Consider the following 15,992-nt stretch of genomic DNA (forward strand, 5'->3'; position numbering starts at 1 on the left):
TAAATACCAATAATTAAATTTAAATTTACAAATTAATTAAATTTAAATATTATCTTTTTATATTTAAAAAAAATAATTATTAAATTTATAATTTTATTAATATATTTATTAGAAAGTTTTAAAAAATAAAGTTTAATTAAAATTGCGTAAATCTTTATTTTTTTTAAGTAATATGTTGCCGTTATATATGGTATAAATATTGTAATAAATCTCTTTTTTTAAAATACAATTAATAATAAAAGTATTAATATATATATTATTTACGCATATTATAACCTTTAATTTTATATTTTTTATTTTTTTTATATTAACCATTTCATTTTAATCCGATTAAAATAAAACTTTTTTTAATAAAATAAAATATTTTTAATATAGTTATTAAATTTTAATTATAAATTTAAAGTTTTATATTTTAAAATTATTACGTAAAATAAAGCAAATTATTATTTAAATATTATATTTAAAAAATAAAACTTTTTTAATATTATAATAATTTATTTTTTTTATATAACGTTTAAAATATTTATATATATTAAACTATTTAAAAATTATATATTAAATATTTTTTTTTATTTATTAATATAAATTTTTACTAGTTAATATAGTATAATTATTAATTAAACTATATTTTTTAATTAAATTAAAGTAATATATAACAATATAAATATTTGGTTATAATATATTATTTATATATTAAATAAATTGTATTAATTTTTTAATAATATTTTTAATAAAAAAATTAATAATAATTAATTTATTAATATTAAAGTTAATTAATGTAATTAAAATAACGTATAATCCATTTAATAACTTAAATACAATTATATATAATTAATTAAATCGTTTTTTAATATTTTTAATTATAAATGTTAAATTGTTACAATTTAATTTTAAAATTTTAAAACTTATAAAAATTATATTATTTTTGGTAATTATAATACAAGCTTAAATGATAAGTTTTATTAAGTTATTATATAAATTTATTTTATTTTTAAAATTAAATTTAATATATTTAAGTTTTAATTAATTTTAAAAAAATATTAATATAATAATAAACTATATAATAAAAAAATATATTATAATTTATTAAGTAATATTTTAATAATTATAAATATTATATTTTTTAAAAAAATAACTATATTTATAATTATAATAAATATTTTAATATTACCGAAAATATTAAAATACCATTTCGAAAAAAAAAATATATTAAATTTAATATATTATTATATTTAAAATAAATAAAGTCAAATAAACGTAATAAAATAATATTTAATGCTGGAAATATTATTTAAAATAATAGCCGAAAATTTATTATTTTTTATTATAAGTTATAAATATTTTTAATTACATTATTTTTTATACTATTAATTATTATATGTTATATTTATATAATTTAATAATAAAATTTACTATGGTTAATAATATTAAAATTTAATATAACATTTTATTAAATAACTTTAAATATTATTAAATAATAATAAAAACAATAAAATTTTAAAACATAAAAACCTTTTACGCCGTAATTTTTTACTTATTATAACATATTTTTTATATAAAAAAATATAAAAGTATAAATTATAACATTTTCGTTATTAATAATTATATTTATACCTTAATTAAGTTTTCCAAATATTTTAAAAACTTTAATAATATTGTTAAATTTAAATCTATAAAAGTTAAATATTAAAAATATAATATTATTAAATTAAAATTAATTAATTATAAAAAAATTAATAAAAATAATATAATTACTTATTAATAAACGATAAAAATTTAAAAAAATCTTAAAGTTATTAATAAAATTAATTTATAATAATATTTTAATACGTTTTATATTAAAATATTTTTAATTCCATTTAAATTTAAATATACGTTAATTATATATATTAATTTTAAATTTACCGCAAATAAAATATATATAATAAAAAAAAATAACCGTTATAAACTTAATTATATTTAATCCATTAATATTTTAAAATATAAATATTATTTAATAAATAAAATAATTTTCTTTTTTTATATTTTACTATTAAAATATAATTTAATTTTTATTATATTTTACTTAATAAATATCTTTTTTAATTAATTTCTTATTAATTTAAGTTAAAGAAAAAGTTAAATTTTAAAAAACTTTATTAAAATTATAATTAACATATACATTAATTAAAAAATATACGTTAATTTTAAAAATATATATAATATTTAATAATAAAATAACTTTATTTTTTTTTATAAAAAATCTAAAATAATATTATTAAATTAAACGTTATTATCGTTAAAAAATAAACATTTTTATATTTATAATGTTAAAGTTTTTTTATTTTATTATATATAAAATTTAATACGTATATTTTAACCAAAATTATATATACGTTTTATATAAAAGTCTTTAGTTTTATTATTATTATCTTAAATTTTATAATAAAAAAAAAAAAATTAATACATTAATAATAAATTTAATCGTTTAAAAAAATAACCATGTTAAATTTAAAATAAAAATATTATTTATTAAATATATAAATTAATCTAAACCAATAATATATATAATATAACTTAATAAAGTAATTAATAAAAATAATTAAGTTAAAATAAAAGTTTTTGCTAATATTAAATATTAAATAATTTTAAAAAAAAATAAAAAAATTAAAAAACATTAATTTTATAATTATTAAAAAAATAATATTTTCGCTTATTATTATTATTTTATTTTTTATATAATTTAAATTTTTATATTAAATATTTTATTTTAAAACTTTTAATATTTTAATTTTATAAACGCGAATTTTAATTAACATTTTCTTAATATTAAATAAAATATTAACCTAATATATATTTAATAAAAGTAAACGTTTATAAAATCGAAAAATTAATATTATTAATTAATTTAAAAGATTTAAAATATTAAATAAATTATTTTAATTTTAAATAATAAAAGTTAATATTAATATTAAAATTAAACTTAAATTTATATTTTTTAAATTTAAACCTAAATTAAATGGTAATATAAATAAATTATAAATCTTTTTAAAAAATTAAATTAAAATTTTTAAATTTATATTACTATTATTGATATTACTTTTTTTTTTTATTAAAAGGTAATAATGTTAATAAATTGTTATTATTAATAATTTTTTTATAAATAATAATAATAATTATATTTATTAAGTTTAAAGTTAAATGTAAAGTTTAATTAAAGTTATTATTTATATTATTATAATATATTATATTTATATTAATAATACTTATTATATTTATATTAATAATATTTATTATATTTATATAAAAAATTAAATTTTAATAAAGGTTTATTAAAAATAAATAATATATATAATAAAAAATTAAATAATACCTTTATTTTCATTTTTAAATCTTTTTCCATTATTTTTAATATTATTTTTATTATTATAATCTTTTATCCTTTTAATTATATAATTATTAATAAAAATTAATATTTTATAAAAATTATTATCCACATTTATACTTTTATAAATTTTAACATTTTTATTGATATAAAAACTTTTTTTAATATAAGATTATTTTTTGGTATAAAAGTTTTTTTCGATATAAAAGTAAATTTCGGATAAATCGCGTTAAATTTTAACTATTTATATAATAATATTATTATTATTTAATTTATATATTTATTATATTAATTACGCGTAACGCGGTTATTTTAACTTATTATAACTGTTTTTAAATAAAGATTATTTTTTTTTAAATAACATTTTTTTTTTATTAAATTAACACGTTAATAATAAAGTTAATATAGTTAATTTTATTAAATTTATTATAATATAAATATAAAAAAAAAAAAATATTAACGGTAAAATATAACTTTAATAAAATAATAAAATAATTTATATAATTAATTTACGTTTATTTAATTAAAAATTATTTTTTTAATTAATATGTTTAAGTTAATTTATTTATAATTTAAAATTGTTAATTATTATATAATTTAATTCCAAATTATTTATTAAATTAAAAACTTTTAAAAAGTTAAATAAAATTTTATTTAATATTTAAATTAAATATTATTTAATAAATATAAAAATAAATTAAAAAATATTAAATTTTATTTATTTTAATTTTATTATAAATTTATTTTTAATTTAAATTTTTAAATATTAAATTTGATACGTTTTTTAATAAATTATTTTATTATATTAAATTTAAACCTTTTTATTTTTAAAAATATTTTAATATAATTAATTAATTGTTAATTTTTTAAAATAATAACGTTAAAAAACGTTTTTATTATTTATTTATGGCTAATAAATATATTGTTTATAATAAATATATATATTTAATTATTTATATAAAAAGTTAAAGTATTAATTTTAATATAAATTTTAATTTAATTTATAAGTAATAAAAAAACTTATATTATATAATTTAATTAAACCAACTTAAAAAAGTTTAATATATTTATTATTAAAGTAAATACTTTTATTTTTATAATATTTTTAAATTTTACGTTATAATTTAATATAAATAAAATATATATATTTATTAAAGTATTTAAAAAAAAAGTTATTATAAAGAATAAAAAAGCTTAATTACTTTTAAAATTATATTTAAAAAATTTTTTATCTTTAATTTAAATAAATATAAAAAAGATATTAACATTAAATGTTAATGTTTTTTATTTTTAAAAATTATTTAAAGGTAAAAAAATTTATTTTACGTTTATAAAATATGTTATTATTAAAATTAATTACGATTATTATTTACAGAAATATTTTTTAATATTTAATAATTTTTTAATAACTTATTAAATTATTTATAAAGTATATTTTTAAATAAATCCATTTTTTTATTAATTTAAAATATTTTGCGGTTATATTTTATTTTTATTTTTAAATCTTAAATATAAATTCTTATTTAAATAATTTTATATAAATATTTATATCTTTATATATTTTATTAAAAAATATATTAATTATTATTAAAATTATATTTATAATTTTTTAAAAAATTATTTTTAAAAAATAATATTGTTAAAAATAAATTAAAAAATTTTCTATTAATAACTTAAAAATAAAATAAATTTAAATATTTTTAAAAATATTTATAGTTTTAAAACCTATAAAATTATTAATTATTACCAAATATTTGCCAATAAAATAAAGCTTTTTTATTAATATTTTAAGTAAATATTTTTAATATTTACTATTAAATTATATAATATTGTAAAAATAAAAATAATTTTTAACCTTAAAGTTAAATGGTTTTTTAAGTTTATAAAAAAAATATAAAATATTAATATAAGTTAATGTAAAAGGTTTAAAGAAATATTTAATAAAATATATATTATTAAAAAATTTGCGTATATTAAATTAAGTGTTTTTATATAGTTTTTATTTATAACGATATATAATAAGTTAAATAATTTAAAAATAAAGAAAAAAATACCTGTAAATTTTAACGAATATATTAAAGGTTTTTTTTTATTATTTTTATTATTATTTAATATATATTAAAACTATAAATATTTTTTAATAAATAGTTTATTTACGGAGTTATTTAATTTTAAAAATAGTAGTAAAAGTTTTAATAACTTAAATTTTAAACGATATAAAAATATTTAAAAAAATATTAATTTTTTTAAAATAAATGGTTTTAATTAAAACAAAAATGGCATATATTTTTATATTATAAACAAATTTTATAAAAATAAATAAGTTAATAATCAAAAAAATAATTAAAAAAATAATTAAATAAATAATCAAATAAATAATTAATTAAATAATTAATAAAATAACAATTAATTTAACGAAAAAATATTTAATAATAATTAATTAAAGTTAATTAACTTTACGTTTATTATACTTGTTTTTTTTTAATTAATCATTAAAATAATTATTATAATAATATATTATTACTATTTAATTAAAATATATTTAAAACTTTATATTAAAAAAAATTTTAAATTAATTATATTTATACTTTTAATTAAATTAATAAATATTAAAGAAAATTTATACTTAATAAAACTATTAATTTACAATTTTTTAATATTTCCATTCGTAAAAATATTTACTATTAAAGTTAAAATAAAGATTTTTTAAAAAAATTAAATATTTAAATTAATTTATTAATAAAAAAACAAAATAATATTAAAATTTATAAAAATATTAATTATAAATATTATAATAAAAAAATAAAAAATAATAATAAAATTATAAATAATTTTAAAAATTTAACTATTTAATATTTATAAAAAATTAACTTATATTAAATTTATTATTATTAAAATATAAATTTATAATAATTTTTTTTAATATATATTTTTTTATTATATTTTATATTTTAATATTATTACTTTTTTTTATTAAAATCAAATAAATAAAATAAATAAAAAATAAAACTTTTTTATTGTTTTTATTTTTAATTAATTTTAAACATTTATCCATTAATTTTTTTTTTTACCTTTTAACTTTTTTTCCTTTTATCTTTTTATACTTTTAACCCATTTTCCACTTAACTTTTTATATCTTTAATCTTATTTTTTTTCATTTTTTTATATTTTTAACCTTATTTTTTTTTTATTTTTTTATACCTTTAATTTTATTTTTTTTTATCCTTTTATACTTTTAACTTTATTTTTTTTTATTTTTTTATACCTTTAACCTTATTTTTTTTTAACCTTTTTACCTTTAATTTTATTTTTTCTTATTTTTTTATACCTTTAACCCCATTTCTTCTCATTTTTTTATATCTTTAACTTTATTTCTCTTTATTTTTTTATACCTTTAACTTTATTTTTCCTTAACTTTTTTACCTTTTAACCTTTTTTTTACTTAACATTTTTACCTTTTAACTTTATTTCTTTTTTATATTCTTTTTTTTTTACCTTTTAATATTTTTTTTATTAACTTTTTAACCCCATTTTTTTATTTTTTATTTTTAATTTTATCTTTTTTTCTTTTAATTTTTTATTTTATTTATTTTTTATTTTATTTATCTTTTACTTTATTTATTTTTTATATATATAAGTTTTTTATATTTTTTAACCTTTTAACCTTTTATATTTTATTACTTTTATATATTTTTTATATATTTATAAATTATTTTATACTTATAACTTTTATTATATTTTTAACTTTTTTCATTTAAATATAATATATATTATATATTATATTATTTTTTATTATTTATATTTATATTAATAAATATAATTATTATTTTTTATTATTTATATTATTATTAAAAAAACTATTATAATTTAAACCTTTAATTAAATAACATATAAATTTAATTATATTTTTAAATATATTTTTTAAACCAAAATTAAAAATTTAATTTTAAAATAAAAATTTAAAATAAAAATTTAAAATAAAACTATAAAATAAATACTTTAAAAAAAAATATTTAATAAAATTATTATTTTAAACATAAATATTAAACAAAAATAATAAATAAAAATTTATTATAAAATTTTTTATATACATAATATTTACCGTTTTTATTTATTTATTACAAATTTTACTTATAAAATTATTATTAATTTTTATTTTTATTTAATTTTTTACTTTTATAATTATAAATTTTTAAAAATAAATTTATATTTTAATTAAATTTATTTAATTTTTTTATTAAAATTAATACCATTTTTATTATTTTACGTTTAAAATAAAATTATTTATTATTAATATTTAATTTATTATTATTAATATATATTATATTAAAATAATATATTAATAAATTATTTTTTATTTATTTACTATTATTATAATTATTAATATTAAATATAATAAAATAAAATTTATTAAAACTTTTTTAATTAAAAATTTATAATATATATTAATATTTTTATTATTTAATATATATTTATATTAACAATATATAAATTATTTATAAAAAATATAATAAATATATATTAAAATATTAACGTTAATTTAATTATTAATATAATTAATATTATTAACTTTATTTTTAATAAATTTAACTTTTATTAATTTTAATTTAAAAATAAAAATATATTTAATATTAATAAAATTATTATAAAATTTAATTATATTAATTTTTATTTTATTAATAAATTTTTTATTTTAAATTTAATAAATTATTTATTTTAAATTATATAAGTTTAAAATTTATAATTTAAAAAGTTATACGCATATTTAAAAATAAATAAAAAATTATATAAGTAAATAATAAAAAAATATATTAAAGAAAAATTTATTTAATATTTATTAATTATAAAAAAATAAAATAATAATAACGTTATAAATAAAATTATTAAAAATATATATAAAATTATCTTTTATTTTTTTATTAAAATATAATTATAAAAAAGTAAATAAATAATAAAATATAATAAAATTTACAATATATTTTATATTTAAATTAAAATTTTATATAAAATAAAAAAAAAAAATTTAAATATTATTTACAATTATAATATAATTTATTATATTTTATATTTTATATAATTAATAATAATCTATAAAATATATTACATAATTTATATATAATATAAAATAATATAAAAATAATATAAATAATAATTTATAATAAATTATATAAATATAAAATAATTTTAAACATAAAAATAATTATTAAATTTAAAATAATTTTTTATATTATATTTTTTTATATAAATTAATTAATATAATATTTTAAAAAAAAAATAATTATTATAAAAAAAATAATTATAAAAGGAAATATTATTTTACCTTTAAAATATTATATTTTAAAACTATATATTGCCAGTATAATATGTAAATAAAAGCAAGTTACAAATGTAAATTCGTGGCTACCTAGTACTTAATATATTATGTATTATGTAAGCACCTACCTATGATTAGAAGGCAACATGGGAGAATGGGGCCAAAAGCGCTAGGCCGGATCGAGTCTAAATAGATCGACGTCCCAAGTCTCAAAAGTGACAAGTGCAAAACTAGACGATCAATCATATTCTCATTCATGATTCTGCCCTATCAGGCTGTCAGGTCCGGTCCGGTCGAGCCCTATCAAACGTTAGTCTCTCTCCTCAATTTGTCAAAAAATATCCAACCTGTGGTAGCTAAGGTCTTATTAATAACACCGGACCGGATGCTTCTCTCCAACATAACTTTTGCTGCCCTACTAACTAACCGCTCAAAGCTGCGTGGTCGCACTGCATGATAGATTAGCACCATTTTCTCTAATTGACGACAATTTGCAATCAAGCTTTTCAACCGGTGCAGGTAGTGATATTGACCAATGCTACGTCAAAAGGAGCGCGTGATGGCGAGTGCGGCTACAGGCACCGTCCGTGTTGTCTTCTAGAAGCAATGCCCTGCCAGACCTTCCTCTCTGGTTGGATCACGAAGGTGGTGGTCGAAATTGTTGGCCAATCCTGTCAGGGGCAATGTGCAAATATTGCAACCGCAGATCTCCAACCTACTGGAGTGCTACCATAGTAAGGGTGTGTTGCGGCAGGCCTTGCATATCAGAATTGACACTCGACCGAGTAGACGACGGCGGTGAGAAAACTGAATTGATGATGATGGGCTGTCTATAAATCGATCGTGAGCATTCTAGTCGCAATTGGACAAACAGGCTAATCTCGATCTACTACCAGGACGGAAGCTCAGATCGCCTGTCCCCCCCTGTTAGATCGTCAAACTGGACGATGGGAAGAAGTGCGTGCGCGTCCCAACTACAATGCAGCATTAATCGTATTGGCTGATTGGGTTGTCAACGTTATCAAATTTTCACGTTCTATGCGGATGGCAGAGTCGATCAAGCTCTTAAGGAGAAATATGCTAGCTATCGGAAATAGTCGAACTTGCATGTAACCTCCTTTTCATCTTCGGCATGAGTCAATGGTCGACCATATTCTAACCGCGGGAATATACGGTGCATGTCGAGTTGCGGTCAGAAAACTCCAAGCTCGTCATCATGTACATTAGGTACCTAACTTATTAGCGCAGCAGAAAAAACTTGATCAGACTGGGGTCTAGGAATACCACGCTTCTACTCCATGAGGAATACCGACTTTATTTTATGCCTGAATATAAGCTATTTTCATGCCTACCTATAACTCATTTTTTATTACAGGTATTCTTTGGGGCTTATAACGCGCCTATGAGTTAAGTACACAAAAGTACATTTCCAAGGTCCTACATTCATGCACGTACCATTTCTCCATGGAAAGTGTTACCGTAACTTGATTTTTTTTAACGTTGCAACCTTGCACGTTCTTAACTCTAGAAAATATACGTTTCTTTCTTTGTTGTCACCAACACGACGTCTTCTCCATTTGTCTCCAACTACCTCTTTATACTTGCGTATATCACTTCCGGCAAACGCTTCTAGACATTGGTCGCCCAAATACTCATATTAATTTGCAATCTAGCATATTGCGAATATCGCAAATATCACCTGCCTTAGTATTCGCGTATTCTACTGTATTGTCTGTATAATAAATCTCAAAATTACCTGGTAAATGTTTTTCTTAGGCTGTGCACGTCATCAGTACATCTATAGGTACATATATTAGGCGAATGACCTCAATCACATGTCTCCATAAATTGCCCCGCCACGGAGAAGAGCTAGTGGATTTCTGAGTTCGCATGCGCACGCACACACAAAACAACACTGCGCCCCCATAAGAAACTTTCCGTCTTGATTTTTTTTTTTAATTTCCCTCTTGTCTACTTGCTAGAAAAGACAAAAAACAAACTATAGAAATATACAACAACACCAAAGTTCTCGAACGGTCCCTTTCAGATCCCGTCCCAAACGCACCGTGCCACTATTTTTTAGATCATATAAAGCTCTCTCCACGCCCGAGAGAATTCGACTCGACCGACTCCTACCAGCAAGCAGCAAGTCGCGAAACTTCTTAAGCCTCAATTCCATCTCGACTTGCCTTTGGTCTTTTCAAAGGCAGCCCAATTACTACGGCTCCCGCAGCCGTTAGCTTCGTCTCTGATCAAGATTTCAGTCTGCGAAAGACTTTCCACATCATCAATTCGAGGCCACCTCCACCCACTTCTGCTGAAGTCGCTTAAAAAAACACAAACGCCTATCTTGCTCGATAATATACCCCAACTAAATCCTTTTCTATCACCAACCCATCAGCTGCCGCATAGGACGAGTTCTAAGGTTCTTCCTCTAATCGAGGGAGAGTCGAGGAGACCTCGTCAGATCGCTTCGGGATCAGGAAGCTACCGTTTTCGACCCCCCTAACATCCACTTGGAGGAACACGTTTCTAGTTTCTTGACTCTTAATACAATATTGTCTATCCACTTGTTGGATAGGATTTAAAACTACGAGAGTTCACTGTGGGATCCCTTACCTTTACAACCCTCCTCGTCACTCACCCGATCGGCTTCCTTCACCGCCAAATTCGAGGGATATGGTTATGGCAACAGCCGCCGTCGACCGCTTTGCACCGTATCACTTTGATAATCATCTTCTGAGGAAGAATTTCTTCTTCGATCAACACCATCAACACAATGGCGCCGTGATCGCTAAACAGTTGATTGGCGATGCCCTTCGCCACCGTGTTGAGAATATTGACCATGAGTCTTGTGAACCAGGAGATGAGGACACATTTTTTGTAGGCGATCTTGGCGAGGTCTACCGTCAGCACATGAGATGGAAGAAGAATCTTCCACGTGTGAAGCCATTTTACGGTATGTCTTACTAAACCTTGATTCTCCCCTATTCCTCAATTCATATACTAATATGATTCACAGCGGTCAAGTGCAACCCAGACCCTAAGGTCATCCAGCTCCTCGCTGCATTGGGCACCGGTTTCGATTGTGCTTCTAAATCCGAGATCGAGCAAGTCCTGAATATGGGTGTCGATCCAGCTCGCATCATCTATGCTCAGCCATGCAAGACCAATTCTTACGTGCGCTACGTCGCCAACCGAGGCGTCAAGCAGATGACTTTTGACAATGCCGACGAGCTGCGCAAAATTGCCAAGCTCTTTCCTGACGCCGAGTTATTTTTGCGCATTCTGACCGATGATTCCTCAAGCCTCTGCCGTTTGAGCTTGAAGTTCGGCGCATCCCTCGATTCTACCGATGAACTTCTAGCACTCGCCAAAGAGCTCGGATTGAATGTTGTCGGCGTGAGCTTTCATGTAGGCTCAGGGGCATCCGACCCCCTTGCTTTCCTCAAGGCCGTTCAAGACGCGGATACCGTATTTAAACAAGCTTACGCTCACGGCTTTGACTTGCAGACACTCGATGTTGGGGGCGGATTCAGTGGCGATACCTTTGAGGACATGGCCCACGTTCTCCGTGATGCTCTAGACGAGTATTTCCCACCCCACGTCAATATCATCGCCGAGCCTGGCCGTTACTACGTTTCCTCGGCATTTACTATCGCTTGCAACATCATAGCTCGTCGCACCATAGACAACCCAGTCACCGGTGAGACCAGCTTCATGGCTTACATCAACGATGGACTATACGGCAACTTCAGTAGCATTATGTTTGATCACCAACATCCGGTTGCTAAGGTGTTGCGATCGGGCAACCAAACATACTACAATACTGCTCTTGCTGACAACCTTCCTGAAGGTGACAGCACCGGCATTGAGTACTCAATCTGGGGGCCTACTTGCGACGGCATTGACCGCATCACTCAGAGTATTCGTTTTCCCCACGAACTCGATGTGGGTGATTGGTTGTACTTCGAAGACATGGGTGCCTATACCAAGTGCTCGGCCACTAAGTTCAACGGCTTCAGCGACAGCCACGATGTCATCTACATTTGCAGCGAACCCGGCGCTAGGGCTCTCATGGATTTCTAGGTTTTTATCTTGGTAATCATGAGACATAGTCCTAGCCCGTAGAGCGACGGGGCAAAAAGTTATAATGCTAGAAGTGGTTTTTCTTTTAGAGAATAGACTTAATAATGGCTTAGTCGTCGCTATCCCAGAAGGGACCATCTTCCGTTCGTATCACTCTGTTTATAGACCCAGTTACCCCGGCCAAAAAGTCCGGTGCATATAGATAAAAAAAGAATTGCTTTTAATAGCGGTACACCCCCAACATTATCTTCCCCACAAAGTATGTGATACGCATGCAGTAATTTGTAACCCAAATAAAACATAATACGAGGTTAATAAAGTCATGATTTGACCTAACTTAAATTTTAACCAACTCTGGATCAGATATCAGAAACTGAAGTACTAACAAGTAGATTATATTATATTAATCCTAGATTTGTTTAGCTTGAGTCAGGTAATACGATATAAAATCTTAAAGAAACCAAAATAAAGTAAAGTTTATCAGTTTTAAATCAGACTTCGGATGCTCAAATGCTTTTCTCAATCTTTATCAATCCAGTCTTAGAAATCGCAATCCATCTTAAGAACAATTCCCCTATTCTCCTCCAAATCACAACTTTTCGATATAATCATTTACATCATCAAACCATTAAACATTAAGGATAAATTTAGATAAACCCGTGTCCAAAATATTAGCTCTCTGCCCAACGTTGTCAATTTTAAATTATTCATAACCGTTAATGTTAAAACATCCACAGTGGTAGATTTAAATGTGTTTAATCAAGCCAGTGAAAACAGAATACATTTCTGCCTTTATAATCTACAATAAGAAATGAACTTAATCAAAGTCCTGGTTCTCCCTTACAGACCTAGGTTACGGAAATAAAATCTTATACTGATTCATATATTGTCGGTATATGGTCTGGAAACAAAAAGACAAGCTTTCAAAGAATGAAAGCAAGAAACTAATGTGTTTTCCTGCTCGAGAAGCAACTTATTCTACCTACTTATAATAGAGATTATTCCATCATATACCCTACGGTAGATAGTTTTGGGGATATAAAACACATGTAGGTGTCCCATTACAGATTTAAGAGATACATGACCATAGGTATTTTAAAGCACACAACGAGCAAAGCAAAATACTTAAAAACGGTACTAAAGCAAGAACTATCGGCATAGATGCTTCGTACCTACTTGTAGATGAGCCCTGACGTGGCATACAACCTCTATGGTCAGTGCGTGTGCCTTATACAAAGACAGCTAAGCAAATTTCCATCCCTCCTACTTGCCTTTCTTGCGGCTATGCTATGCCGGTGACCTGGTTGAAGTGAATTTAATGTGTCACATTTAAAAACTTAATCCGAAGTGGTTAGGTGGGAAGTTTCTTGCTCGAATAACTGCACAGGTAATCGTGTAGTTTCCAGAGTCCAGTAGATACGTGAATGATGGTTGGTTGTTCAAGAAACTACCTAATTCACGCAAAAGTAAGGTATCTTAGGAGGTACCTAGGCAGGCACGGAGTCCGATAAGGAGTAGTTGTCTACTTCGTCCCTTCCACTCACCTTGGTAACAAGGGCAGTTGTATCCTCAGGGACCTGAGTTCGCGGCTGTCAACGGGCATTAAAGTTTGTTGCCCGGTGGCGTTCACCCGGACAAGGAAGTTGCGCAGATGCCATTGGTTCTGAGTAAGGTACCTAGGTTCGCCGTTCTTTGGGAAACAGCGTCGTTGTTTCCGCACTGCCTGATTGTATTGCAACAGTAGGAAGGTGCACGTAACTTGCTCTTTCTCTACGTACACATCTAGAGCCTCAAATATTTTCTATATAAACATAGGCACCTCCCACCCATCTCTCCCAAATCCTAACTCAACCACAACAACAACCACAACCACTTCTCATACCTCCAAACCACACTCAATACCAATCACTTCACATCTTCATACCACACTCCAACCACCTCAACCACGATCAAGATGAAGGTCATCTCTGCTGTCGCCTTTGCCTCGCCTATCATGGCCGCTGCTCTCGGTCGAGCTGTGACCCCCATCGCCGATCAGGCAAAGAGCACTTTCGCTGAGGTTAGTTCCAAACTCCCCAAGTCAAGTTCTCGTGAATAAACACAAGTACCCGATAATTGCTAACATAGGTATCTACAATAGCTCGATGACATCCAGGTCCTCTGCGGTGTTCCCAAGCCCGACAACGAGCTCCCCGCTACGTCCTACAGCTACCCCATCGGCCTGCTTCTCAGCAGCGGAGACAAGCGTCTTCACATCGATGCCGGCCCAGGCAACTGCAAGCAGGCGGCCTGCGGCAGCAAGAGCGGTGCCGGTGTCATCGTCTGCAACGACGAGAAGAATGGCGTCGATCTGTTGTACTCGGACATTGTAAGTCATACTTTTTCTCTCCTCTAATCCCCTTCTTTGGATGTGGTAAATAGGATATAACTAACACTGAATTCCAGGGATTCTTTGCCCAGCAGGTCTACAACACGTGCAAGCATCGCCGCGATGACATCGACTACGTCGAGAAGGGCCAGGCCTTCTGCCCTGACGGCTGGAACGTGATCCTGACCGATGTTGGCACCGACTGCCACGCCTCGACTATCCCATCCAACTAATTCACCCATTGCCTATCTACGCTGTGGAGGACTAGTCTAGGTCTTTCACCTGACGGTGGTCAGAAGATAGTGCAGTACATGAGTTTTCTACTTTATTAGTTGTTAGTCGATTTACGACGGACAGTTTCGAGTTGATAGTGTTGGTCATATTCGACCTGGAGACATGGTACCTACCTACTTTAGTTAGCTAGGGAACGTCCCATCACTGAATAAATGCGAACTGAATTTCAGTAATCCACGGAGTTAAATTTCACGTGATAGCCTCTCTTTTATGACATGTCCGTAATAAGTAAGAATAATTTCAGAGATTATTGTTTTCCATAAATAATCCTTATGAAAACTTGCTCATCTCTCATACTGCAAATGTGAGTTTAAGCTTGTTATGTGTGAAAATCGAATCTTAAGAAATTGTTCAATGAGAATTTCTATACTTAGAAGAATAGTAGGCTCATTACAACAAAACTCAAAGTGAAAGATATAAATTTAGAATGAGATAGTATTGAAATATAAGATAAACATTTGGTTTTTCTGCATTTGCACTCATGCTATTTTCACCTCCTTTGTTTATTGAGTATCCACTTCATTCAACATATAGGCCTTGAACATTAGTGTCTTATGCAATAG

At 23.8% G+C, this 15,992-nt stretch overlaps 2 protein-coding genes across 2 annotated transcripts; both read left to right on the plus strand.

Moving 5' to 3' along the window:
- Window positions 1–11,107: 11,107 nt before the first annotated feature.
- F4817DRAFT_69822 (pyridoxal-dependent decarboxylase) lies at window positions 11,108–12,827 on the plus strand. Its single transcript, XM_049307786.1, has 2 exons — window positions 11,108–11,637; window positions 11,701–12,827. The coding sequence occupies exons 1-2, from the start codon at window positions 11,358–11,360 to the stop codon at window positions 12,765–12,767; spliced, it is 1,347 nt and encodes a 448-aa protein (XP_049160014.1). The 5' UTR covers window positions 11,108–11,357; the 3' UTR covers window positions 12,768–12,827.
- A 1,894-nt stretch (window positions 12,828–14,721) lies between these two features.
- On the plus strand, window positions 14,722–15,368 carry F4817DRAFT_314904 (uncharacterized protein; the record flags this gene model as incomplete). Its single annotated transcript, XM_049300466.1, has 3 exons — window positions 14,722–14,826; window positions 14,908–15,135; window positions 15,213–15,368. The coding sequence occupies 3 exons, from the start codon at window positions 14,722–14,724 to the stop codon at window positions 15,366–15,368; spliced, it is 489 nt and encodes a 162-aa protein (XP_049160015.1).
- Window positions 15,369–15,992: the final 624 nt, after the last annotated feature.

The sequence above is a fragment of the Daldinia loculata genome, assembly GCF_022478755.1.
Source record: "Daldinia loculata strain CBS 113971 unplaced genomic scaffold F4817scaffold_18, whole genome shotgun sequence".
Classification (NCBI taxonomy): Eukaryota; Fungi; Ascomycota; class Sordariomycetes; order Xylariales; family Hypoxylaceae; genus Daldinia; species Daldinia loculata.